General features: G+C 56.7%; 1 protein-coding gene across 2 annotated transcripts in view; it reads right to left on the reverse strand.

Moving 5' to 3' along the window:
• SDC3 (syndecan 3) overlaps nucleotides 1-23954 on the reverse strand; it is a 51053-nt gene that overhangs the window by 8994 nt on the left and 18105 nt on the right. Inside the window, exons 1-3 of one of the 2 annotated variants that reach the window (XM_075437879.1) lie at nucleotides 11930-12393; nucleotides 1632-1749; nucleotides 582-1192 (exon numbers count right to left, since the gene is read on the reverse strand). In XM_075437879.1, coding sequence (XP_075293994.1) covers nucleotides 582-1192; nucleotides 1632-1749; nucleotides 11930-12220 — 1020 coding nt within the window. In that variant the 5' untranslated portion in view covers nucleotides 12221-12393. Of the gene's footprint in view, nucleotides 1-581; nucleotides 1193-1631; nucleotides 1750-11929; nucleotides 12394-23954 lie in introns of those variants that run through there. The other variant, XM_075437880.1, reaches the window with a different exon arrangement.

Here is a 23954-nt window from a genome sequence, read left to right on the forward strand (position 1 = left end):
CGCCTGGACAAGGTCCTCTACAGCCTACTGTAGGTGACCCTGCTTCGGCAGGAGGGTTGGACTAGATGACCCACAGAGGTCCCTTGCAACCCCTACCATTCTGTGATTCTGTGATTCTGTGATTCTGTGATTTGGGCCTCCCATTGAAAGGCTGCAAGTTGGGAAATGGTACGATGAACCCAGACGCCAAACCCAGAGGAACGCTGCCCTTTCCCCATGGGTCAGTGGTACCCCCTGGCCCGCTCCCCTCCTGCCTTTGGAAGCTGCTCTGGAGCAGCTGGGCAAGGCAGAGCCGGGGTCACCGGGGATGCGTGACATACCCCTGGGTGCCCCCTTTCAGCTCTCACACCACCCCATCACCATGCTCTGCCCGTGCTGAACCCCCTCCCCTTCAATCTGCCCTCTCCAGCTCCCAAAATGTTCCACTCTCCGCAGAGCTGGGAATAGCCCATCCTGGCTCGACCTCCCTCTGAGCAACCAGCTAAGGATAGCTCAACCCCAAAGGTTTCCTGTCATCATTGCTTGGCTTCAGACATGACCCACGAGCCCTTTAGCAGGTAAGAAGGGCTCCTGTCTCCTACCTGGGGGGCTTCTGTGGGCGGCAGTGTGGCAGGAGTGGATGGCAAGGCAGTGCTTTTTTCTGTGAGGTCTGCAGTCCTGGAGGTGCTTGGTTTTGGCAGTGACCTGGGCTTGGCTGTGCTGGTGGGGACAAGCCTTGAAGTGGCCACCTCCGTTGGCGTGCTGGTTTCGAGGATGGAGGTGGTGGGTGTCTCCAGGGTTGTGGCCCGGGTGGTGGCTGCCTTGGTGACAAATGGGGGCAGGAACCTCCGGACGGTGGTGGGCTTGGCAGTGGCCATGGTGGTGCTGGTGGTGGTCGTGGCCGCGGTGGTGGTAGCCGTGGTTGTCGTGGTCGTGGTTGCAGTGGTGGTCGTGGTGGTAGGGGAGTCACTGGCAGTGGTACTGGTGGTGGTTGCTTTCCAGCTGGGGATCACTGGTGTCTCTGTCATCCTGGGCATATACAAGATGCTGGTTGTCTGCTCAGGGGTGGTGTTCTCAGCAGGGAATGGTTCAAAGGGGGTTGCCACGGGCTTCACCGAGGTGATGGGTAGCACAGCCGCCGTGGTGGGAAGCGTGACAGAGGTGTCCGTGGTGAGGCTCACTGCCGTCTCGAGCCCCGACTCCTGCTCAAAATCTGAAAGAGGGGGAGAAGAGCGAAGGTGAAGCTGCTGCTGCCCCAACGTTTCAAAGGGCTGACATGAACCTGGCCTCACCCCCAAAAAAGCGAGAGCATGGACAGGCTCCAGGCTCAGCAGAAACCAAAGGCTGCAAATTCCCATCTGGTGGCCTAGGGTCAGTGAAACCTCTCTAACATGGCACCTGCTATTGTGCTGGAGAAGGGCTGATCCCGCCCCATAGGCCCAGAGACTGAAATGGGACATGGAGTCGCTTGAGCTCAACTTTTGGGGCAGTTCCCTTTGCTTTTGTCTAGGAGAGGGCAGGAGGGCAGCTCCAGAGATGGATAAAGGGTGATCCCCTCCCTCATATAGAATGGCGAGCCCCTCTCCAGACTGACCATAACCCATGGCCAAGCTCCCCAGGGACCCTTCCCCAGGAACCCTGCAGCTACTTACACCCCGAGCCAGAGCCCGAGTAGACATCGTCCAGTTCATCGTCCCCAAAGGGGTCATCGTCCCCTGAGCCCTCCAGGTCCACGGGCCTCTCGTAGTTCTCATTGCGCCAGCGCTGAGCCTGCAGGGGAGCAGGGAGAGACGCGTGAGCAGATCCAGCCCGACCAACTCAAGACCGGTGCCTGCACAGACCCCCCGAGACAGCCCTCGTGAGATGATGCACAGGTTGAATGGGCCAGAAAAAGCAAGACCAAGGGAGCAGGAGCACAGGCAGCGCTCTCCAGCTGAGTCACTCAGAATTGTGGCATTTTCCCCCCAAAACAATTCACTGCTGCAAATCTGCCAGACAAGCTGACATTTTGTGGAGACCTCACATTGTCTCCGACAACATTTCCCATGGAAACAAGCCCTCTGGAAAAGGCGGAAGAAAAACAACTGCTTTTGGAAGCTGTTAGAAAAATCATCAGTTCGGTTCTCCAGCTTGCTATTGTTCTGTTCCAGATGATTTTCATGGGATTCCCGGCGCAGGTGTGACAGTAACGCACACTATCGGCTGCCACAGCTTGGAAAGGCTCAGTGGGAAACTGCATCAGACTTCAAATCTTCCATTGCTCTGCAGTGCTGCTAAAACCTGAAGAGCCCTTGCTAGTAGGGCTCTTAAACATCTTGTTTCGCAGATCAAAGTGTCTCCTGTTTGTGTTGCAAGGAAACTGTTTGACACTTCATTACAACCCAAACAAGGAGGCTTTGATCTGCAAGATAGCATCAGATGTTTCAAGATGTAACCAGCCAGGTAACTGCTTAAATTTAAAGTAAAGGGGTAGAAGGGTCCCCTTCACCTATTAGAATGTTTTAGCTCCTGACAACAGCTTCAAGCTTCTTTGTTTTCATTCCAGATTGGAACAAAAAGCACTTTTGAAAAGTCAGAAGGTCCCATGACACAGAAATTCGGGACTTAACTCGCATTTTGTCCCCACCTCTCTTCTCCCGGAGCCCATCGGCTGGTGGGGGAGGGAAAGCCCAGCAGCCCTCAGCTGCATCGAGATGCTCGGGACTGGGAGGTGGGGGGACACTTGGCAGGGGCTGCGAGCCCTTTGCTGCCGTGGTGCCCAAGCCGAGGAGATGCCAGCTGCCCAAACCCTGCCGACACAGTCACTGGGGTGCTGCAGATGCACCCCTCGTGTCATATCCCCGCGGTGACAGCATGAGCACATTCTTGGGGACATAAATCTCTCAGGAAGGTCAAGGGGAGTTGAGCTTTTAAGTGTCTGTCTCTCCTGAAAGTACTGATGAGCTTTTTTAGCTGGATCTATTCCTTTATCTCCAGTGATAGCAGCGCTCTCCCCTATCACTGCAGCCACTGGTTCCATCCCACCAGTCTCCAATGCACTGAGCACTTTCCAAACCTCCAGAAAGACTCAGTCTTTGCCCCAAATATAAGGCACCGTCCTGGAGTTTCAAACACACAGCAGCCAGCAGCTCACTGGAGAAGTCTGTTCTCCACCAGAATTAATCAACAGGGAACTGGGAATTGTGTGGCCCCTTGTCGAGCCACAGAGGCCAAACCCCACCGCAGCACGAGGCTGAGGATGGAAGCGATGTGCTCTGCATCTGGGAGTTGGTGCTGGTTAACCCTGCAGAGGTGCTGGGAAACCCAGCAATGGCCATGGTGCCGGGGAAACAGCCTGGAGAAAGGAGGGACCAGGAGAGATGGGACGGAGGCAGGAGGTAGCCAGAGCAAGGGGGACACATCGCTGCAAGGCAGGAGCTTGGAAATGAAGGTGTCACCAACGGGTGACGAGTGAGATGAGCTCAGTGTTGCCATTGATTTCAAATAATCCTTTGCTCCGGTCTATGGAGCAACAGGCTCCAGCTCCTGGAGAGGAGATGGTAAAAAGTAGGGAAAAACTGATGCACCAAAGATCAGAGCAAGTGATTTTGCTCAATAAGTGATCCCTCACCCATAAACTGGTGTACAACAACAAAATAAGTAAAATGCAACAACAAATGGATGCCCTGGCAGGAGCTGCTGTAGCCCAGGGGAAGGCAGTGGATAGAATTAAAAGACCTCCAGGAACCACCTTTGGTTTCACCATGCAAGTTTTCCATGACTCCCCAGCACTGACTCCAAAACATTTGGGTTAATATCCCTCCTGGATTGGTAGGACAAAGCTATGGAGCTCACCCACTGCGAAAGGGCCTATCCAGGACTTCTCTAGCCCTGTGTCCAGTGCAGGGAAGCCAGGGACCAGTAGATCCCGGGGGATATGCAGGGGCTGTTTCAGTGTCTTCTGAAGGCTGATGGGGTGCACCACCCATAGGAGCCCATAAATTATGAGACAGGCCACCAAAACTGATGGGAAGTCAAGGAAAAACTTCAAGGTTTGAGGGATGGAAGGGAGAAACACTTGGAGTTGTTTTTATTTGCCTTTTGATTATTAGGCCAAAAATATTGAGGCTTACCAAGAAATGAGGAGACCACTGTGCAAGTGCTCTGCAGACCACCCCTCACCCCTGCCACCTAACCCGTGTGAGCTGTCTGAAGGCTGGATTCTCTGTACGTGACCTGCAAAGCCTCACTGTAATGGGAGCCACATGGCCCAGCTCCATTCAGCCCGTTCTCCCTTAAATTGGAACCAGATGAGGCAGCTCCAGTCACCGACTTCCTGGCTCCGTCTGCTTGGACTGGGAAAAGAAAACGGAAGCGCGTGGCCTCAGCATGCCATGCCAGCCTCCATCCATCTATGCATCCATCCCATGCAGTGGAGAAGCCTGGTCGAGCCAGTGCGTGCCCTGGATCTGCTTTGCCCATGGGAAGAGCACGAGCGATGCAGTGAGGGCAAACGGATCCATGCCACACGCTCCCATCCCACTGCAAGGAGCCAAAGCCAGCTGAGCAGGGGGGCAGATGGCAATGCTCAATTAAAGCAACTTTGCCAGCTGCAGGTGCTGTTTGCAGCCAGGGTTTGGTACCAGCAGCCCCATGGTGATCAAGTCACAGGGAATATCCTGGAGATGATGGAGATCCCTGTGTGAGGGCATCTCCTGAGCCTCATTGGTGAGAATTGCCCAGCCCCAAATCCAAAAGCAAACCACCCTAGGAGAATAACACCCCAATATTTTGCTCAGACAGCAAGTGAGCCCAGCACCTCCCTGGTCGGCACATGGCTGGGGAGGAGTCCCCAGGCACGACAGTAGATATTTGAAGCTGGGAGCCTTTCCTCTGGGTCTGTCTCCTCCCCAGATCCGCACCCCCTGCACTGCTCAAACACCATCGCTCCCTCTGGGCTGAGGGAGCAGGATCCGTGCCACAGCCCCACGGGGATCTATCACCCAGAGTCGCTGACTGCAGCAGGAACAACTTCACAGCAATAAAACACCTCGCAGGGCCAAAATTCGTTCTCCGGAGGCGACTCCCCTGATGTGAGAGACGTCTCGCCCATGCCTGCCCCTCACACTGCAGCCTGCAGGAGACTAGAGATGTTCTCAGCCAGGTTTGGCCTTAAGTGGATTCCAGATGATTGGCAGCGATCAGTGGAGTTTACACCGAGGAGGGACTACAGCAGCCCACGGCACAGGGCAGCCCACCAGCAGAATCATAGAATCACAGAATTTTCGGGGTTGGAAGGGACCTCTGTGGGTCACCCAGCCCAACCCCTGCCCAAGCAGGGTCACCCAGAGCAGGCTGCACAGCACCGCGTCCAGGCGGGGCTGGAATATCTCCAGAGAAGGAGACTCCACAGCCTCCCTGGGCAGCCTGGGCCAGGGCTCCATCACCCTCAGAGGGAAGAAGTTCTTCCTCGGGTTCAGCTGGAGCTTCCTCTGCTTCAGTTTGTGCCCGTTGCCCCTTGTCCTGTCGCTGGGCACCACTGGAAAGAGTCTGGCCCCGTCCTCCTGACCCCCACCCTGCAGATATTTAGAGGCATTTCTAAGGTCCCCTCTCAGCCTTCTCTTCTCCAGGCTGAACAAGCCCAGCTCCCTCAGCCTCTCCTCGTAGCAGAGATGCTCCAGTCCCCTCACCATCCTCGTAGCCCTCCGCTGGACTCTCTCCAGTAGCTCTTCATCTTTCTTGAACTGGGGAGCCCAGCACTGGACACAGCACTGCAGATGGGGCCTCACCAGGGCAGTGTAGAGGGGGAGGAGAACCTCCCTCGCCCTGCTGCCCACACTCCTCCTAATGCACCCCAGGATCCCATTGGCTTTCTTGGCACCCAGGGCACACTGCTGGCTCATGGTCAACCTGTCATCCATCAGGACGCCTAGGTCCCTCTCCGCAGAGCTGCTCTCCAGCAGGTCCGCCCCAAGCCTAGCAGCCCAGCTCCAGCTGCTGCCTGACCAGCTCAGCGCATGTAATACCAGCTCCCGCACGCCCAGGCCCCACGCTGCTGTTGCGCTGCAATATTGATGAAGCTGCAGCATTCTCGCTGCTCAGGGGAGGTGAAACGGGACTGAACGCGGGATGGCAGAGAGCCTCCCTTCTCTTGCTTGGCCACAGGTCTCCAGTGGCTGCCCCTGAGCTGCTCCTGCATCCTGGCAATGCAAGAACACGGCAAGCAGCAACGGAGGATGGGCCACCCTTTGCTCCTCTCCAGCATCCTTCATCCCAGCATTGCATCTGCCCAGCATAACACCCTAAACCACCACACAGCCAGGATCAGGCATGGGGGGGCCCCTGACTGCAGTAAGCACAGCCCCAGCCCACCAAGCTTCACAAAGATTTATTGATAAAGACTTGTGAAACACTTCCAGGTGTTCCCGGTGCAGAGAGGTGGTGTTTGGGACACGGCTGTTCCCTAAAAAGCGCCCGTGCCGCTCCGCTCTCGAAGCACTGACGTCAACCTCCTCCCGGCCAGGCTACCCCAGCTGCAGCCCTGATGGTATTAGGTCAGGCTCATGCAATAAATCTCAGGAACAGTTGGTGTTTATTTGGATTTACCGCTGCTTAGATCGTTACTGCTCCACATGCAGCGAGCCCCGCAGTCGTGCACGGCCCCCCGCCTCCCCCCAGCAATGAGGGGGCTGCTCCCCCTCGCACGGCTGGGATGAAGGGGAGAGGAACGGTGATTTTGCCAGCGCGGGAAATCACAAATCACACAGGATGGCAGCTCCCACCTCCCGACCTGCGGCTGCCTCCCCATCTGTCACAGCCTCCAAAGACCCAGCTGGCTGGATATGTCTGAAAAGAGAAACTTTATCCAGACTTTGCCCCCAGTCCAGCAGACTCCAGGTGGTCAGAGCCAGGCTGGAGGGAGCCCGCTGGCAGGACTCCCTGGGTACGCTGGAACCGTCCCTCGCAGACCCTGGTCCCCGGGGATGGTGTCAGGGACTGGCTCAGCCCCACTGCAGGAGGGCTGGGGCTGCTGTCCCTGCAAGAATTGCCAGCCCCAGAAAGGGTTCTCCACACCACCAGTTTCATGGCTGGGAGTCATGCAAGCCACATCGACACCCTTGATCAGTCTCTTCCCGCGGCTGGGATGGGGGGGACCAGCTCGCAGGGCTCCCAGGTCCTCTGCGCATCCCTCCCCAGGTGCCCGATGCAAAGTTGGGGCTGGCGGGCAGAGGCTCCTCGGGGCAGGGAGGAAAGCCCAGCGCGGTGCTCGCCCTGGCTCCGGTGCCCCCTGCCCCACGCCAGCCCCTGCCCTGCCGCCGGATGCCGAGGGCCACGATTAGCCAGCTCCAGTCAAGGGACAGCAGCTCCCACCCGTGCAATTACAACTCCCCAGCTAATGGCTCCTGGTAGGGGGTTTCGCTAACCAGCTCAGCCCTGCTTCCCCGGGATGGGCTTCATTAGGGAAATTAAACCAGGGGTCAAGGCAAAGCTGCTGGAGGCACCGGGGCTCAAGACACCGTCTGGGCCCGGGGGGTTGTATCGCCGTTGGGGACGTCCAAGTCCATGAGAGGAAAAAAGGAGCGGAAAGGTTTAAGCGTGTGCGCCCTGGGAGGTGCTGGCTCTCCGCTGGGCCATGCTCAGGAGTGTCCTGCAGAAAGGGAACCGCTTGTGCCACGTCCCCGTGGCTCAGCCACGAGCCAGTCACCGCCACACCAGCCATAGCAGCAGCCATCTGGCATCATCCAGGCCCCCTATTTCTACTCCTCCAGTGTTCAAAAAGGTCACAGAACTGCTGCTATGAAAGCAAGCCCCAATGCAAAGCAGTCTCCACAGGGCAGGGCCAGAAAGTCAAATTTCAATAAAAGTTCCTCCAGTGCTCTAGATGACCCAAACTAAACACCAAACCCAAAGGATTTGGATGTCAGCAGCTCTGGAGGTGACGTGGCCCCTACATTGAGGTTGAATAAGAGAAACACCCCCCGCTCCTGGGGCTGAGCGAGTTCAGCAGGTAATGTCACCCACTTGGCCGCTCGCTGTTGCCTTCGATGCCTCCGCTCCGCTGTTTGGCTGGGCCAGCCAGGAACGGCAGCCAAGGGGCTGCAGCAGCGCAAATCACACCCAGGTCCTCTGCTAAGAGCCTTGGAAAGTGAGCGAGAGCTCAGGCTCTTTGGCCCGACACCTTCGGAGCTGAGCAGGGAGATTAGAGAGGCTTCGGTCCCTCTCCGTCATCCATGCGCATGTAACCCCCCCCAGCAGAGCGAATGCCCCATCTCTCCCTCTCCCTTTCCATTCTCAAGGTGGGTGACACCTTTCTTACAGGTGAAAAAATGTTAAGCTCGGGTAGAGGGTCCCACGGACACACTCAGCCCTCCCACAAGCAGCTCTCCACGTACACCAGAGGATTTGGGTACTTAAAAGATGGGGAAACCAAGGGACAGAGGGGATCTGCCCACCAGCTCTGTGCACGGTACAAATATGCTCCTGCAGACCCCTCTACATCTTTGGACATGTCCTGGTGGATGGGGACCGGCTGGTTATGGTCTTCCTAAATTCCCTTTACACCCTTGCTTGCACGTCCCTCCTTCCCTAGGCAGGGAGGATTAGGATGTTAGATTTTTTTAGGGTGTTCCCAGTCCACGGCAGGGCTTTCGCAGGGACTCTTAAAACTCCCCAAACCTGTCTCAAACATTAAACCCCAAACGTGCTGCCGTTGCAAAAGCGATATTCCCTGCTGAGTGCCTGGCTTTCACACCGGGATGAAGGGAACCTTATAAATCAATCCATCTCTAAGCACGGGGAGAGGCTGGTGAACCTCCTCGGGATGCTCTCAGGCCCTTTGCCGGTAGCCATCGGCATGGCAACGGTCGCCATGGAAACCACCTCCTCCATGGCGACGCATCCCTTGCTGGTGCGGGGCGATGGGTGGTGTCCTCCAGCACACCCACCCGAACAGGGTCTGGGGTCCTCTTCCCTGGGGGTGTCATGGGGAAGGAGGAATTAAACAGCCTCATGGGGTGTGCTAAGGCGGGAGGGGGGGAGAAGAGTCACCTCCGAGAGCACAGAGGAGCTCCGGGGGGAGCAGGCCTGGCCGGGGGAGAAATCCCGGCTCAAGTCCCAGCATCTGCTTTCTGCAGGACTTTGTGAAGGCTCAGAGCATCTCTCCACGCGCCTGCAGCCCTGGCTGGCAGCTATCTGCCCCGTCTGGGTGGTGGACGTGATTGTCGGCGGTGGGTGTTTCTAGTCTTCCTGGCTGTGGACAAAAGCTAGAGAGTTTTCCCTGAGGCAATCAGAAAGGAAATTAAAAAAAGCTGAAATTTGGTGGTTTCTAAGACAGCCAGGACTCAGCCTTGGTTCGTGCCTGGAGCTCAGGCTGGTGGTGACGAGGCACAAAGCTAGGTGGTAAAATCCTTTCCCTGGCACGTGTGTAAGGCTCACTGGCAGTGTGCACGGAGAGCAGAGCTGAGTAACCCCGGGGCAAAGCAAACCCCAGGAAAGCATCGCAGCCTGTGGAGCCCACGCGCCTGCTCTGACCGAGTCCGGCCACAGCCCCCGGTGCCACGCACAGGGCTGGGGACAGGAAGGCTCCCGCTGCAGGGACACCTGGCATGGCGAGCTGGGGATGGAGGCAATTTTATCCCCTGATATGGATGTCCACAGCCATCCAGCAGCCTCTGGCACAACTCTGGGGCACAAGACGGGGCCAAGGCAGGCAAAAGGACACATATCAGCAGGGATGCAGGGGACCAGCCTGCTCCATGTCCCAGCTGGTGGGCAATTAAAGAGGAAAAGGAAGATTGAATGAGTGTGAAAACAGCCTGGAGAACAGGACGGGGTGGTACAGGTGAGCATGAGGACCAGCTTGCTGTCCCGTCCTCCCCATCCCTTGGCACCAAGCACAGATTCTTGTCTCTGCATCCCATCCTACTGCAAAACGAACAGCAAAGCCAGAAAGCCGAAGTCCCAAAGGTCTTTTTGCACTTCAGCTGAGTGAGACAGCTTTGGGAAGCCCAAACCCCCCCCTCCCAGCCGCGGCCCCGCAGCCGTGTGAGCTGCAAGGGCAAGGGGAGAGGCCGAGGTGGGCAGGAGCCTGCCCTTGCCAGGACGGAGCGGTGCAAACGGTGACAGCAGCGTGCAAGAGCAACCCGACCCACGGTGTGTCCTCCAAGGGAGATGCCGAACCTGGCCACATCAGAAAGCTCGGAAGGACACAGCCAGGGTCAGCAATCCATCAGGGGCTGAAAGCCATTTTCTGCGAGAAAATGCATTTAAACTGAGAACACATCACAGGAAAAGTGTCGATGATTTCTATGATATTTTCCACCGGATATTTTCAATTAATCACCCCTTGAAAGCATCTTTTTGGTGTTTTATATGACCCACCCCAACATGTGATTTAGTGATACTATAAACAGTTGAAATAATACTAAAACTCGCACATAAATTTGGAAAGAAAACATTGTTTCTGAACCTTAAAGACTCCACAATTCTTTTCCCACTACAAAATAAATCACTGAATTTCCACTCTTCATTCCAAGGCTGTGAGTTAAAAATAAAGCTGTTGGAAAGCTGCTCCAGACAGCACCTCAGTGTCGCCGGGAGCCACTGCTTCAGAAAAAGACCTCAGTGTCCCAGCGTGGTCAGCCCCGGCCAACATTTCGCCTGAGGACTGATGCTAGAGACCACCAAAGCTGATTGAGGTGCAGATGCCCACGGCAAAGCCGAGGAGGCTCGGCCAGAAGGCAGTGCCTGGAGTTTGGGGGTGCAGGATGCTGGGGGAAACCGGGGAGGCTGATGCTCACGGCTGGCAGAGATCCCGCTCGCAAAACGTGGTGTGAGCTCGGCAAGCAGCAGCCAGTTATTCTGTGTAACTTCTTTCTTTCCCAGATTAATTAAGCCCCTGAATAACAGCTGCCTAAACTCCAGCGTATTTTGATTCAATAGGCCAGTTATTTTATGCAAGTAAAATAATCATTAACATTTACCAAGGAGCAGCAATTATTCTGGCTTTGTATCGATTCCCCGCTGCCAACGCAGGCAACGCTGCGAGGAGCCAGGCTGGGTGCGAGCACATCCCGAAACCTGCGTTCGGACGCATACGCTCGTTAGTGTTTAATCATTGCTCCGGGAATATAATGAACCACCAGGTCCAGGTACCCTGGACCAGGCTCAGCTCTTCAGACAGCATCTCTTCCTTCTCCTCCTCGGGATCATCTGTCTCCACCGTCATTTTTTATCCTAATTCTTCAATGGATTAGTGCCAGATCCTACCCCATTACACGATAAATATCCCCGAGCCAGGGCTGGCATGAAAAATAGCAAACCTCCCGATGTAAATTGTTGCTAACACCTCATCTCCCAGCACGCTCTGCTTTTTACCTCGGGGGAAATGGGGGAGAAAAAAAAAACCCAAAACAAACCAAAGTCCCCACCTCCTGCTGCATGCAAAACACCAGACCAAGAGGCAGAAAAGAGCCCAGCGAGGCTCTGCCACGCATCGGCTGGGATTGCATCAGGCAGCGGAGGTGGCTTCTTGGGGCTCCCCTGGGGTCCCCCCAAGCCCTGAGCTCCCTCGGGGACGGCCGCGTTTGGCTCCTGCTGCACCGGCGTGGCCTTTCACCCCACGGCTGCGGGTTTGGCCAGAGATGGTGGGGCTGGAAATGCTGCTCCTGCCAGACATGGGAGCAGGGCAGGAGGCTCCCCGAAGCCCGGTTGAGCTGGTGTAGGGGAAGAGCTGAGCCAGAGCTGGGCTCTACAGACCCGCCTTGGTACCCAGGAGCGGGGAGATCCCTGCTCGCTCAAACATCCCCGACCTCCGATGCCCTCCTTCCTACAGAGAGCATCCTGTTAACCCAGGCCATGGAGACAACCTGCATGGGATGGAGCAACACCAGCTGGGCTGGCAGGGCTCAGGCAGCCGGGATACCCGCACCCCCAACTCTGCCACCCGCCCTCCTCCACCTCCCCGCTCTACCTGGCCAAGCCGATCCTTTTTCCACCCCAAAGGATTCACGGTGCGCTCCAGACTCATTAATTCCTCTGGGATTGCGCATTGCCATGGTGACGCAGGCAGCCCAACCCGGCACGCTGCCCGCGGACCCCAGGCCACCATCCACGGATGCTCACGGTGGGTCTCAGCCCCCCGGCTCCATCCTCTGCTTCCTTCCCGGGACTCGGGAGCCGCCGCCATCAGCGGGAAGTCCCCCCAGTCATTACAGAACTGATTTAATTTGCTCTGCTCCATAATCCTATTGCAGCTTAACATGCAAAACTGTCTCGAGCTTTTCTCGCCTTCCACAAAGGCGCGTTTCAGAGCTCGCTCTCCTCCCTGAGACCCAGGCTCTCTAAAGAGCTGCAAAATAGGACTTTCTGTGTATTTTTTTTCCTGCCCTTCTTCGAGCGTTTGGCACAGGGGTTGTTGCTGTGTCTGTTCAACACCTCCCCGGCAGCCTCCCAGCAGTAGGACGTTGCTAATTGGCACTTTGGGATTCACACGCTCCCGTCTTGCCCCCAGCTCCTCTGCAGAGACCCAGCAGCACAGACAGGCCTCCGGGAGCCCTCACCCTACCCAACTTGGGGGAAGATGTTCCCGTCAGACATTGGACCAGGCTGCCCAGGGAGGTGGTGGAGTCCCCTTCCCTGGAGGGGTTCAAAAACCGTGTAGATGTGGCACTTTGGGACATGGTTTTGCAGGCGTGGTGGTGTTGGGTGGATGGTTGGACCTGATGATCTTAGAGGTCTCTTCCAATCTATGATTCTATGCTCCGTACCCAGTCCATGGAGATGGAGTTCAGCCCAGATAAGCCTCTTCAGCGATGTCAAGGGGCAAGGAGCTGTGTCTGGGTGGCACGCACAGGGTCCAAGTCATTGCGTGCCTCAGTTTACCTGCCTGAGAAATCGATGCAAATAATGCAGGGCAGGGGAAGGGACCAAGTCTTTTCCCATCCCCAGGGCTCTGGGGACCACGGCACATCTCTGCAGAGGGACATCCACGTCTCACACCCCGCTGTCCCAGCAGCTCTTGTCTCTCTGCTCTCCCAACCCCTGGCTGAAACTCTGGGCTGATCGTCAGAGTTTCCCCACCAGCCAGACACAAAAAAGGGCGAGCAGCCTCCCGGGGGAGGCAGAGAGGCCAGCGGGAGAAGTCACCTCTGTGTCATGGATTACGTTATGTCTGCTAGCGCTGGTGGGCAGCACACTGTGGGGAAGCACATCATCAGCCCTTGCCTCAGTTTCCCCCTTCCCCGAGGACCGTGGGGGAAAGGCACGATGTCCCCTCCAACCAGGATTTGACCTCCTGATGTGGGATGACAGCAGGGACGAGCTGGAAGGCAGAGCTGGAGGGGGACAGGTCTGCTCCGGGCTTGGTGGTTTATTCTGCATCTTGTTTCAACCTTGCCAGAGCCCCAGCTCTCGAGACGGCCTCGCTTAGAGCGGATATTAAAAAAATCAAATTGAGACTCGAACGATGCCCGGGGCCACTGTCACATTAAAGGGAGGTTAAAAGCCCTGTTACGAGGGTTGGAGTTTTGCAGCCGTGCAAACGCCGTGGCGGCCAGCGCTGCTGGGAGCATCCCCTGGGCTGGGGCCCACGGGTGAGAGAGGGCCCCGGGCCGGATCCTGCAGCCACCGTTGAGCGTGGGGTGAAGGGACTGACCCTTAGGGAGGGGAAAAAAGTAAAAATCCCATCCAGATCCAAAGAGGTGGAGCTGGAGATGGCTTTTGCAAGCTGGGAGGGGGGTGAAGAGGTGCCTGCCCACAGGGAGGGGGCTGGCAGGGAGCAGAGCCCTCCTCTCCCTTCCTAAGGCATACACAGCACCCACAAAGCTGGGGTGGGTGCTGCACCCTGGGACCACGGCCGGCAAGCCAGGTGGCCAGGCTGGCGGCAGGAGAACATCTCCAGCCTGGCAAGAGCCGCTCCCATGAGCTGGATGTGCGCTGGCTCTGACAGCATTTCCCCTCCTGAGCTCTTTTTCATCCATTTCTTTTTCCCTTTCTTTTTTTTTTTACATTTTCCTCCCCTTTTTCCCCCCCCTCCTTTATTTTTAACCTTTTCCTTTTTCCTCTCAATTCCATGCCCCAAGACCCAGGACGTTGACTGAACCTCATTGCTCTCCCCCGCAAAGAGATGGACAGAAAAACCTCATTTCCAGCCCCATTTACTGGAAAGGGAAGACCAGAAATTTGCACCTTCATCCTTCAAAACTAGAAGCAAAATAAAACCTCAAGCTCTCAAGAGCTCTTAAGTCAGACCTGAGACATGACAGCACCTCAATGGAAAGTCATGTACATCCAAAGTTTTGCCCTGCAGTAAAACAAACCTAATGATTAGGAGCTGTGGGGACACGTGGGTCAAGAAGAACCGGGGCTGAACCTTGCTGGAAAGCAGCCTCTTCTCTCCTAATTACTCTCCTAATTACCCCTGAGAGGCTTTCGGTGGGGACCTGAACTAATTATTCCCACTTAACATGACGCCTTCATGCACCCTCCCATCAACAGTAGGTGAAAATAAGTAGGTCCCTGGTTACTTTGGCTTTGTCAGGGGTTTTCTCCAGTCCCAAGGACTGGCCGATTCCTCTTGGCCCTTCACTAGAGGTTCAGCCCTTCCACAGCCACCAGCAGCCCTGGCCGCGGCTGAGCGCAAGCCCTGTTGAGAGCTGGCTGGGTTTTGGTGACAGCTTGAGCTCCTCCGCGCACCTGAATCTCCCTCCCCGGGTCACCTGAGGGCAACGCCAGCGTTTCCACAGGCCCACCAGCTCCCAAGTGAGGAGAAAATATTTACTCTCCCAACTTCAGATAGGGAAAGAGCTGCTTTTTTTTCCCCCTATCCACCCTATTTTCTGCCAACAGGAGCCCATTCGCGTCCCTGCTTTGTGGCCAGGGAAGGGTTGACACCACAGCCCGAGAAAAGCCCCCACCACGCACCCAGTGCCCACGAGCCCCACGGAGCAAACGGGTCTCTCCAGCTTCAGTTTTCCTCCACAACCCCAGCAGCAGAAAGGAGGGGGAACAAAAAAATAGGTGCCGGGATGGTTTGATGCACGGCGCCTCGGACACTGGCATCCTTGTTCTCGGCGGGCCACGCTGCACGGCCAAAGAGGGGGAAACCCAATCCCGCTCCCTCCCCGCCCGGATTTCCCAGCTCTTCTGCGTTCAAGCACCGACGAGGCAGGCAGCAGCGCTAACAAAATATTATGCTGGCGCCAGCCCTCGAGACGCGATGATTCGATGCCCGGTGCGTTAAAGGCAAGGCAGGGACGGAGCAAGGTTTCGCAGGCGCTGTGCTCCCACCTCCTCCATCTATTGCAAGCCCCTAAGCTGGGATGGACTCTGGCCTGGGGGTTGATCCTTGTTGAGACCGTCCTGAGGGCAAGATCCCAAAGCAAAACCCAGAAGGGGTGCGGAGTGAGTGGGGTGCGGGGATAACGCTGGGGCCACCAGGTTCCCAGTGAGGTGCAGTGATCTCCTGGGACTGGATGTGTTGGAGCGGGGCCAGAGGAGGCCACGAAGATGATCCGAGGGCTGGAGCACCTCTCCTACGAGGACAGGCTGAGGGAGCTGGGTCTGTTCAGCCTGGAGAAGAGAAGGCTGCGGGGTGACCTTAGAGCAGCTGCCAGTGCCTGGAGGGGCTACAGGAAGGATGGAGAGGGGCTTTGCACAAGGGGGTGCAGTGACAGGACAAGGGGGAACGGCTCTAAACTAAAAGATGGCAGATTTAGATTGGATATTGGGAAGAAATTCTTCACCATGAGGGTGGTGAGGCCCTGGCCCAGGCTGCCCAGAGAAGCTGTGGCTGCCCCCTCCCTGGCAGTGCCCAAGGCCAGGCTGGATGGAGCTCTGAGCACCCTGGGCTGGTGGGAGATGTCCCTGCTGATGGCAGGGGAGTTGGAACCAGATGATCTTTAAGGCCCCTTCCAACCCAAACCATTCTACGATTCTGTGATTCTCTGATTCTATGACTGCTGTGCCACTGTCACTGGGGGAAGGCGCCTGGTTTCGGGGGTGGCAAGAGAGCTAATCAATCAGCACTTGAAAGATGTGCAAATGCCAAGTGTTGCTTGCTTGACACTTAAATACCCAAATTTTTTTGCACCTTAAAAACAGATCGACGGGTGATTGTATTCAGAGCAACCAGGGGTTAGTGCTGCAAAGGGGGTGTGAAAACCCCAGCTCAGGCTCCTTGCAAATGGTGAGTAGTTCCCAATGCACATGGAAGCGCTTCTCACCACCAAGAGTAACCCAATTTCTGCTGTTCTCCCTCATTACTCATCTCTCCAAGATGAATTATGCTGGCGCCAGCCCTTGAGACGCGACGATTCGATGCCCGGTGCGTTAAAGGCAAGGCAGGGACGGAGCAAGGTTTCGCAGGCGCTGCGCTCCCATCTCCTCCGACTCCCCACCCACCCTGCCATGCCCAGGGAGGAGAGGTGATGCCACGAAGCAGAGAAAGGCCAGCAGCCAGCCTGGGGCCACATCCTGGCTCTACCCAGTCTCTCTGAGCGAGACAGCAGTCGTCCAGGCCACAAAATTCATTTCAACTGCATTTTTCAGCCACGAAATCAGCCCGCCTCCCCCCAAAAGCACTCAGGATCAGGTCGACGTTTCCCACCCACAGCAGATCACTGCTGGAGCTCCTCGATTTAGGGGAAAAAAAGAAAAAAAAGGTATTTCCTCTTTCTAGTCCACACACAAAGAGCCCTCAACCTATATTTATCTGTCCTGAACTTTATCTGGTGCAGTTATTCGTCTGGAAAAGTAATCAACCTCCCTTCCGACGGCACCGGCCCCTGCAGCTCGGCGGCTGCACGGCTGCCCTCCCCAACCCACCCAGAGGCGTTCAGCAATCAAACCTGATGTGTGGCAAAGAAAAATAAAATTGCAATTAAAAAAAACTTCCCTGCACAGAATCACAGAATGGTCGGGGTTGGCAGGGACCTCTGTGGGTCACCCAGTCCAACCCCCTGCCCAAGCAGGGTCACCCAGAGCAGGCTGCACAGCACCGCGTCCAGGTGGGTCTGGAATATCTCCAGAGAAGGAGACTCCACAGCCCCTCTGGGCAGCCTGGGCCAGGGCTCTGTCACCCTCAGAGGGAAGAAGTTCTTCCTCAGGTTCAGCTGGAGCTTCCTCTGCTTCACTTTGTGCCCGTTGCCCCTTGTCCTGTCGCTGGGCACCCCTGGAAAGAGTCTGGCCCCGTCCTCCTGACCCCCACCCTGCAGATATTTTGAGGCATTTCTAAGGTCCCCTCTCAGCCTTCTCTTCTCCAGGCTGAACAAGCCCAGCTCCCTCAGCCTCTCCTCGTAGCAGAGATGCTCCAGTCCCCTCCTTATCCTCACAGCCCTCTGCTGGGCTCTCTCCAGTAGCTCCTCAAGCATGGGACAGCTTCTGCAGTCGTTCAAACTCTGCTTGTTTGGCTGTCGCCCTGTTTTGTGCAAAGGGAGGAGAAATGGTCCCAGGGGACCTGGCAGCTGCTGGAGCACTGGGACAGCCCCCAGCAATGGGGTCACCCCAAACGCGTCCACCGCTGCGAGACCGGGACCTGGTCCCCTGTGTGTCCTGTCTGGAAGCGCTTAGGCGCTGCAGCACGCCAATAAAGCTCAGGTTTTGAGATGAAAGAAAATGGCTCAAATCTGCTGAAGATCAGAGAGCCTTGACCTGAGCATTGCCCGTCTCTGGTTACCGGTCCTTGCCCAGAAAACGCCGCCAGCCCCATAGGGCTCGGCTTACCGAGAAATTAAAAAGAGCTGGAGGCTTCAAGGCATATAAATGAGCAAAGATTCGGCCAACGGACACAACCACCCCACCCTCTCACTGCCCCTGCACCGGGAACAGGGGAGCTGAAGGCTTTCTGCACGCGGTGGGAAAGGTTTCCAAGTATCCCATCCGCGTCCAACGGGTGTACGTGTGAAAGGAGGTTATGCTGCTGGAAAGAGTTGTTCAAATATTTATACAGCCTGAGCCTCCTTGTTTCCTGCCCCCAGATGAAGTCCTCTTAACGAAATGTAACTAAACAAGCCGCTTCCATTCTGCCTTTCCGACGATAATTATGGCTGATACAGTAAGCGAGATGGCAGCGTTTCAACGCCCGCCGGAGAGACGAAAACCAGCGTCCTTAAGGCAACACCAACCAGGCAGCATCAGCCCCGAAGCTTGAAGCAGACGCTCTGCATTTCGGCGGTGGGATCCCCCCATCCATCTGCCCGGCCAGGCTGCTCGTGGGGCCGAGATGGCACCACTGGTCCCGGAGCAAGAGCCCCTCCACGCCGCTGGCCCGGGAAAGCTGCCAGGTGAGCCCCTGCTTGCTCTTTACCCTCTTCCCTGCGTGGGGTATTACCATCATCACAGCAGGTATTTAATTTTGCCGGGGAAGAAGCAGCTGAAGCGAAGCAGCAGGACCATGCGCAGGGGTGGAGGCTGCACGCGTTGGAGCTGGTATTTGTGGTTGAGTCGTCTGGAGGGAAACACCCCTCGCAGAGCCTCTCCCGGGTACCTCCACTCACCCATCCCAAGGCACTCAGCCACAGAAGGGGAAAAACATCCTCCTGTGCTTGACTGGGAGAGGGAAACTGAGGCAGAGCAAGGGAATGGACATCAGTGGCAGAGTCCAGGATCTTAATAAAAAAGGGCAGCCATTGCTCTTCTCCACCTTCTGAAGCTGGCAGGGCTTGGCTGGACACAGCAAGATGTCCCAGTGTGTAGGGCTACCAGTCGAACACAGGTTCAAGTCTTTGATCCACCACATTTCCTTCACCCCTTCGTCAAATCTCTTTGTCTTCCTCCAACGCGGCAAAGATGGGTCACTTCAGCAGAGCGAAGGATTTCCACCTCTTCCAGGCTGGCAAGAGCCCAGGGCAGCACTGTGCCAACAGCAGCGACGCTGGGCTGTGTGCCAGGTGCCGTGCTCGCTGGGTGCATCACCAAGGATGGACACCCATCATCAGTTCCCCTCTCCTTGGTGGAGGAGGTGTTGTGTTTCCCAAGCAGAGGAGATCTCCAGCAGCAGGAGGAAGCGGTCAGTGGTGCTGATGTCCGCCATGGATGGATGAACCCTGGGAACGGCTGAGGGCAAATCCCTGCATCCAGCTCCGTCCAGGCGGGATGGCACCTGCAGCATCTCCAGCCTGGGCACCTCGAAGCACCCTGCCAGCAGGATCAGGGTGGGGTTGCCATGACCCAGGGGACAGCCACGATTATGTGTGCTTACAGCAGCCCATGCTGGAGCGGGGAGAGACCCCACTGCCCAGCTGGAGGGCTCAGATTCAGCCCTGAGGGGGATTAGCGGAGCAGAAGGAGCCCTGCAATGGGACCATCCTTGATCCCACAGACAACGGCAGCATCCTGGTGTGACACACACCTCCTTGAGCTCCACGCACCTGAAAAGGGCAGGTCTAAGTTGTAGGGACAGCCTGGCTTGCAGAGAGTATTCTCTCTGCCATTCAGGTGGGGAAACTGAGTCACAAAGCAACTGGGCAGCATCTCTCCAAAAGCCTGAAATAGCCTGGCAGAGGATCCAGGAGCGGATGCCTCTGTCTCACACAGCCTCTCCTCAGGGGATGTGGAAAGCCAAAAACTGGTGTGTCTGGGGCTGTTGGGGCCAAGACCCAACCCAGCATCTCACCTGACATGCTCACAGCACCATCCAGCACTACACAGTGACGGGGCTCCCCGGAAAACAAAAGAAGCAAGCGAAAAAAAATCACCAGGAAAAAAAAAAAAAAGATTTGCAGCTCACCAGTCTTTTTTTCAGATCTAAAATTGATTAAAATAAACCCAGTGATCTGACTTAGCTGTTTCTATTTAGGACCTGAATAAGGACTTGTGAGCCCAAAAGCTTATCTGCTTTGGAGCTTTTTTTCCCCAACTGTATCGGTTGCTCTAATAAAAGATACGGCCTCTCCCTGCCAACCTCCTCGCGCTCACATCCTTCGCCTGTCACGCTTCCTCTCGTACAACTACCACTACCATTGATTTCTCCGCCAGCTGGAGCGAGCAGCGAGGTCCCCGACTGCTATCGCTCAGCAGAGGTGCGACAAGGTTACAACTCACCCAGCTGTTGCTCAGCCCGCAGAAAAAAAAATTTAAAAAGCAAGAATTTGTGTCAAAAAATCTGCCTCCTTTTCCCTACTTCTTTTCACGGCTGGTGGCAATCTTCCCACCACATTCCCAGCCCTGCACAGGGCTCAGCGCAAATCCTGGGTGCCCACCCAGTGCCAGAAACGATGCTGGGAAAGCCACGGGAGATGGTTTGCATGCAAAGGAAGCAGCAAGGCTTGGGTGCAAGCAAGCTGGGAAACCCAGGCTGCAGCCCAGGTGTCCGGGTCCCTGTGGCTGTTTTGCCACTGTTTGGAGAGTGAGAGACCCGGGGAAGCAGATCTGTGCTGGGGAGCACGTTCGGGTGCTCAAACTGGGGACCGAAAACACTGGGATGAGGCGCAGCTGATGGACAGGGGACTGTGGTCCCACCAACCGGCTCTTCCTGGGTACCCAGTCCCCAAAGTCCAGGCTGAAATGGTGATGCTCCTGCAAATCTGGCTCCCAGGTCCTCCAAATCCAGGATATCTCCCTCCAGCTGGGGACATCAGTGGCTGGTGTCCCTTCCAGCCTTCCCTTGCGCAAGGAGAGCAGCGGGACACACATCTCGGTGCAAACCCACCGCGACGCAACCCCAGCAGATGGGCTTGCACAGCTCCTCGCTCCCCACCAGCAGATTCCGGCCCCGTCCGGGCAGCACCCTCACCCAACCCCGGCCATCGCTCGCTTGGAAGCAAACCCAGGCTCGCCCCGTGCTCGCTTCCTCCGCCCCGCAGCCAGTTCAGCGAGGGACAGGGCGAGGATTAAGGATGCGATGGCGGAGGGGATTACCCGCAGCCCTCGCTGGGCGCTCGGATCCCGGCAGATTGCCTGTGCCGTGGGGGGAGGGCAGTATAAAACCTCCTGCCTTTGCATTTGATGGATATTTTTTTATGGTGTAATAAAAGCGAGGATTTACCTAAATGCTCAAATGACACCAGGGAGGTGCACATGCAGGGGCAGAAGCGAGCAACACGCACTGCAGCACTGCGATGGGTGAGCAACCCTCGGCTGACCAAAGGGGCACTTATTTCCCCAGGAACTCATAACCCTCCGCCAGTCTCCGAGCTCAGCAAGGCACCTCCACCCCCTTTTCACCCATGGGGAAACCAAGTCACGGCTGTAAGTCTATTCACCCATCCACTTCACCATGAAAGGCGCTGGAGAGGAGCAGGAATCTCCCTTGCTCTTCCCTATAGCCACCAGCATCAGCACCCCTGAGCACCCCAACCTCCACGTTGCACCCAGCAGCCCGGAGCTCGTGCTCATCCCAGCTCCGCTTCCGCCTTTCCTCCTGCCGGCTTCCCAAAATGCACAAGGAGGCATGTTCTGTAGATAAAAAGTGCTATTTTTAGCGCCTTGTATCATTAACCTCTGGGACTCGCTGCTACACGTGGCATCCCCAGGGACAAGGTTTCAGAAGGGCGCATCAAACCCAGGGACAGGGAAGGCACAATTACGTCAGCCAGAATAAAAAAAACAGGTTATAAATTTGCACGTTACTGGTGTGGAGAAGAGGATGTCCTCTACGTTTATCCCCAGCAACCCAAAATAAAGTGGTTTACTCACTCCAGGCTGCTCTAAAAATGCGCATTTCTGGCCACATCCCAATCTGGGAGTGGGAACGCCAGCGAAGCAGCAACAGCTCTGCTCCACCTGGCCCCGAAACCTCACCAGGACCAGGCTGAGCAGGCAGCTTGGCCAGACACCCAGGATTAACGTGGAGTTTCCTTTTGTAGCTCCCTCTCTGGGTTCACGCTGCGGCAGGGATGCTCCAGAGGATGCTCCCCGCATGCGCTGCACAGAAATCCTGATTTTTGCCCTTTGCAGGGGGTGAGGCCGTGCTTGCCCAGCCGGGCTCCACCGAGCCCCACTCCCAGCCCAAAGCCATCCCTGGGGCAGTGGAGCGGCACAATGCAGAAGAAATAGTGCGGGTGACCCACTACCGAGGGATGTTTCCTGGAAATCAGCACTGGCTGCGCTAATTGGAGCAATAGGGCTGGGAGGGACCCCCCAGCCAGGCTGCATCTCTCCTGCCCTCGGTCAGGGTTGGCTCCATGGCTCTGGTTCCCAATGCAGAACTAAACCAGCCTTTAGCACCTCCAGCGATGGGTTTGCACAGCATCCCGCAGCCCCTTTATCCTGGCACATCCTGACCAGCATGAGGTTCCTGTTGCCTGGTCCAAATTTTTCCAGCTGTAGGACATGTCTCCCACTAATTCTCCATGACCACAGTGGTGCCTGCCTGCTCCTACCTGCCCCTGCCTGCCTGGTGCGGGGTGACCCAGCCGCCTGGGTTGCCTCCTCGACCACTGCTCAGGCTTGACATGGCCACTTGTCCCCACGCCAGCACACAATTTTGGGGGTCCCCGCTGGAAAACACTGATGCAGCGCATGGGAGTAAGAAAGTGCAGTGGGAGGCGGGGGATTTCTCAGCTGCAGCAGGCAGCAAGCACCCCCACCGCTCTCGCATTTGATTTCAGGTGATGCTCCCTGTCCATACGACATCGCAGTGCGCTGGAAGCAATTGCTCTGAAAGCCTCCAGAAAAAGCCCCTGAATGCCAGGATTCAGGTGGAGAAGAGACTCCAAGGCCAGGCTTTACCCAGAGAGGTCAAATATGCCACAATCCCCCTCTTAGATGCACAGGGCTGCTGCCCCCACCCCAAAACGGTGCTCTTCAGCACTGGCATCCATCATCATCTGACCCCAGCCCAGCCTTGAGCTAGGCATGTCCTGAGCGGGCAAAGGCTGCCACGCAGTCCCCCCCACGGTGACCTACCCGGTGTCACCCTTGGGTGACACCACTATCACTCAGGAGGCCCCAGGTTCTACCTGCAAGACCCCCAATACCTCATTTCCACCCCCCACAAACCCCACCACCTCCCTTCGTCCCTCCTGTCTCTGCGGCTTTATCTTCCTTAAGCCGATTGCCGGCGCTGCCGCCGGTGCCGGGGCTGCCCGCGGTGAACCTCCGGTGTGCCGCCGGCTCGCCAGCCAGCAGGTGAAGCGGACGGTGACCTGCGGGTTGCAGTGGGAGCCTGCCTGCGAGGATTAAAGGGAATTACAGCCACTGCTTAAACACAGTGGTCACCGTGAGCCAGAGCAAGGCAGGAACCAAGGTGCCACCCGAGACTGGTACCCGGCCAAGAGCATCCTCCCCGGGGCTCCCCGTTGAGTGCGGGGAGAGATGTCCCCTTATTCTCCATCTTCTTCCCAACCACAGCAGGTGGGTCTGGTCCAGACCTTTCCTAAACACAGGTGGGAGATGCCCACGGGGTGTCTTCCCCTCCCTATTTCCACCAGCATGGCTCTAGACTCAGTCCCCGAAGGCGGCATCCATCCCTGGCACCCCAGCGGTCTCAGAACAAGGGATTTCCCCCAAGCCAGGCACAGCCAAGGTGAAGGCACGGGGAGGTGCTGAGGGTAATTCCCCCCGTGTGGGTGAGCCCCTCACCGGGGCGTCCCCAGAACGGGTGCTGCTGGAGGCTGTCCCCTGTGCGGGTACGGGGCTGCGGGGAGCAGCTCAGGGCTTGTGGGGAGCTGAGCCAGGGTCTGCTCCTGCAGGGACCAGATGGCTCAAGGGAGCCTAATTCTGCCCGGCACGGATGAGAAGTAGTCTGCGACCTCCCAGCAGACAGCCTGGGGAGCAGAAAACCTGCGGGGGGGTAGGAAGATCCCAAACCAAGGGACAATACCTAAACATGGGCACTTTGGAGGGGGATGGGCTGTGGGCTACCGGCAGCTCTGCAATGCTCTCGGGGGTTAATCACCTCCCTGTGCAACGATGCAACAAGCAAGATACGGGAATGAGTCCCGGCAAACCTGGGTTCAACACCCCCAGGTTGCTGCCCCGGGCACATTCTCAGCGCTGGTTGCCTGTTGCTGGCATGTGCCTTCTCCATACGCAGGAGCCAAGGCCACGGGGGCTCT

The sequence above is a fragment of the Opisthocomus hoazin genome, chromosome 17 (assembly GCF_030867145.1).
Source record: "Opisthocomus hoazin isolate bOpiHoa1 chromosome 17, bOpiHoa1.hap1, whole genome shotgun sequence".
Classification (NCBI taxonomy): domain Eukaryota; kingdom Metazoa; phylum Chordata; class Aves; order Opisthocomiformes; family Opisthocomidae; genus Opisthocomus; species Opisthocomus hoazin.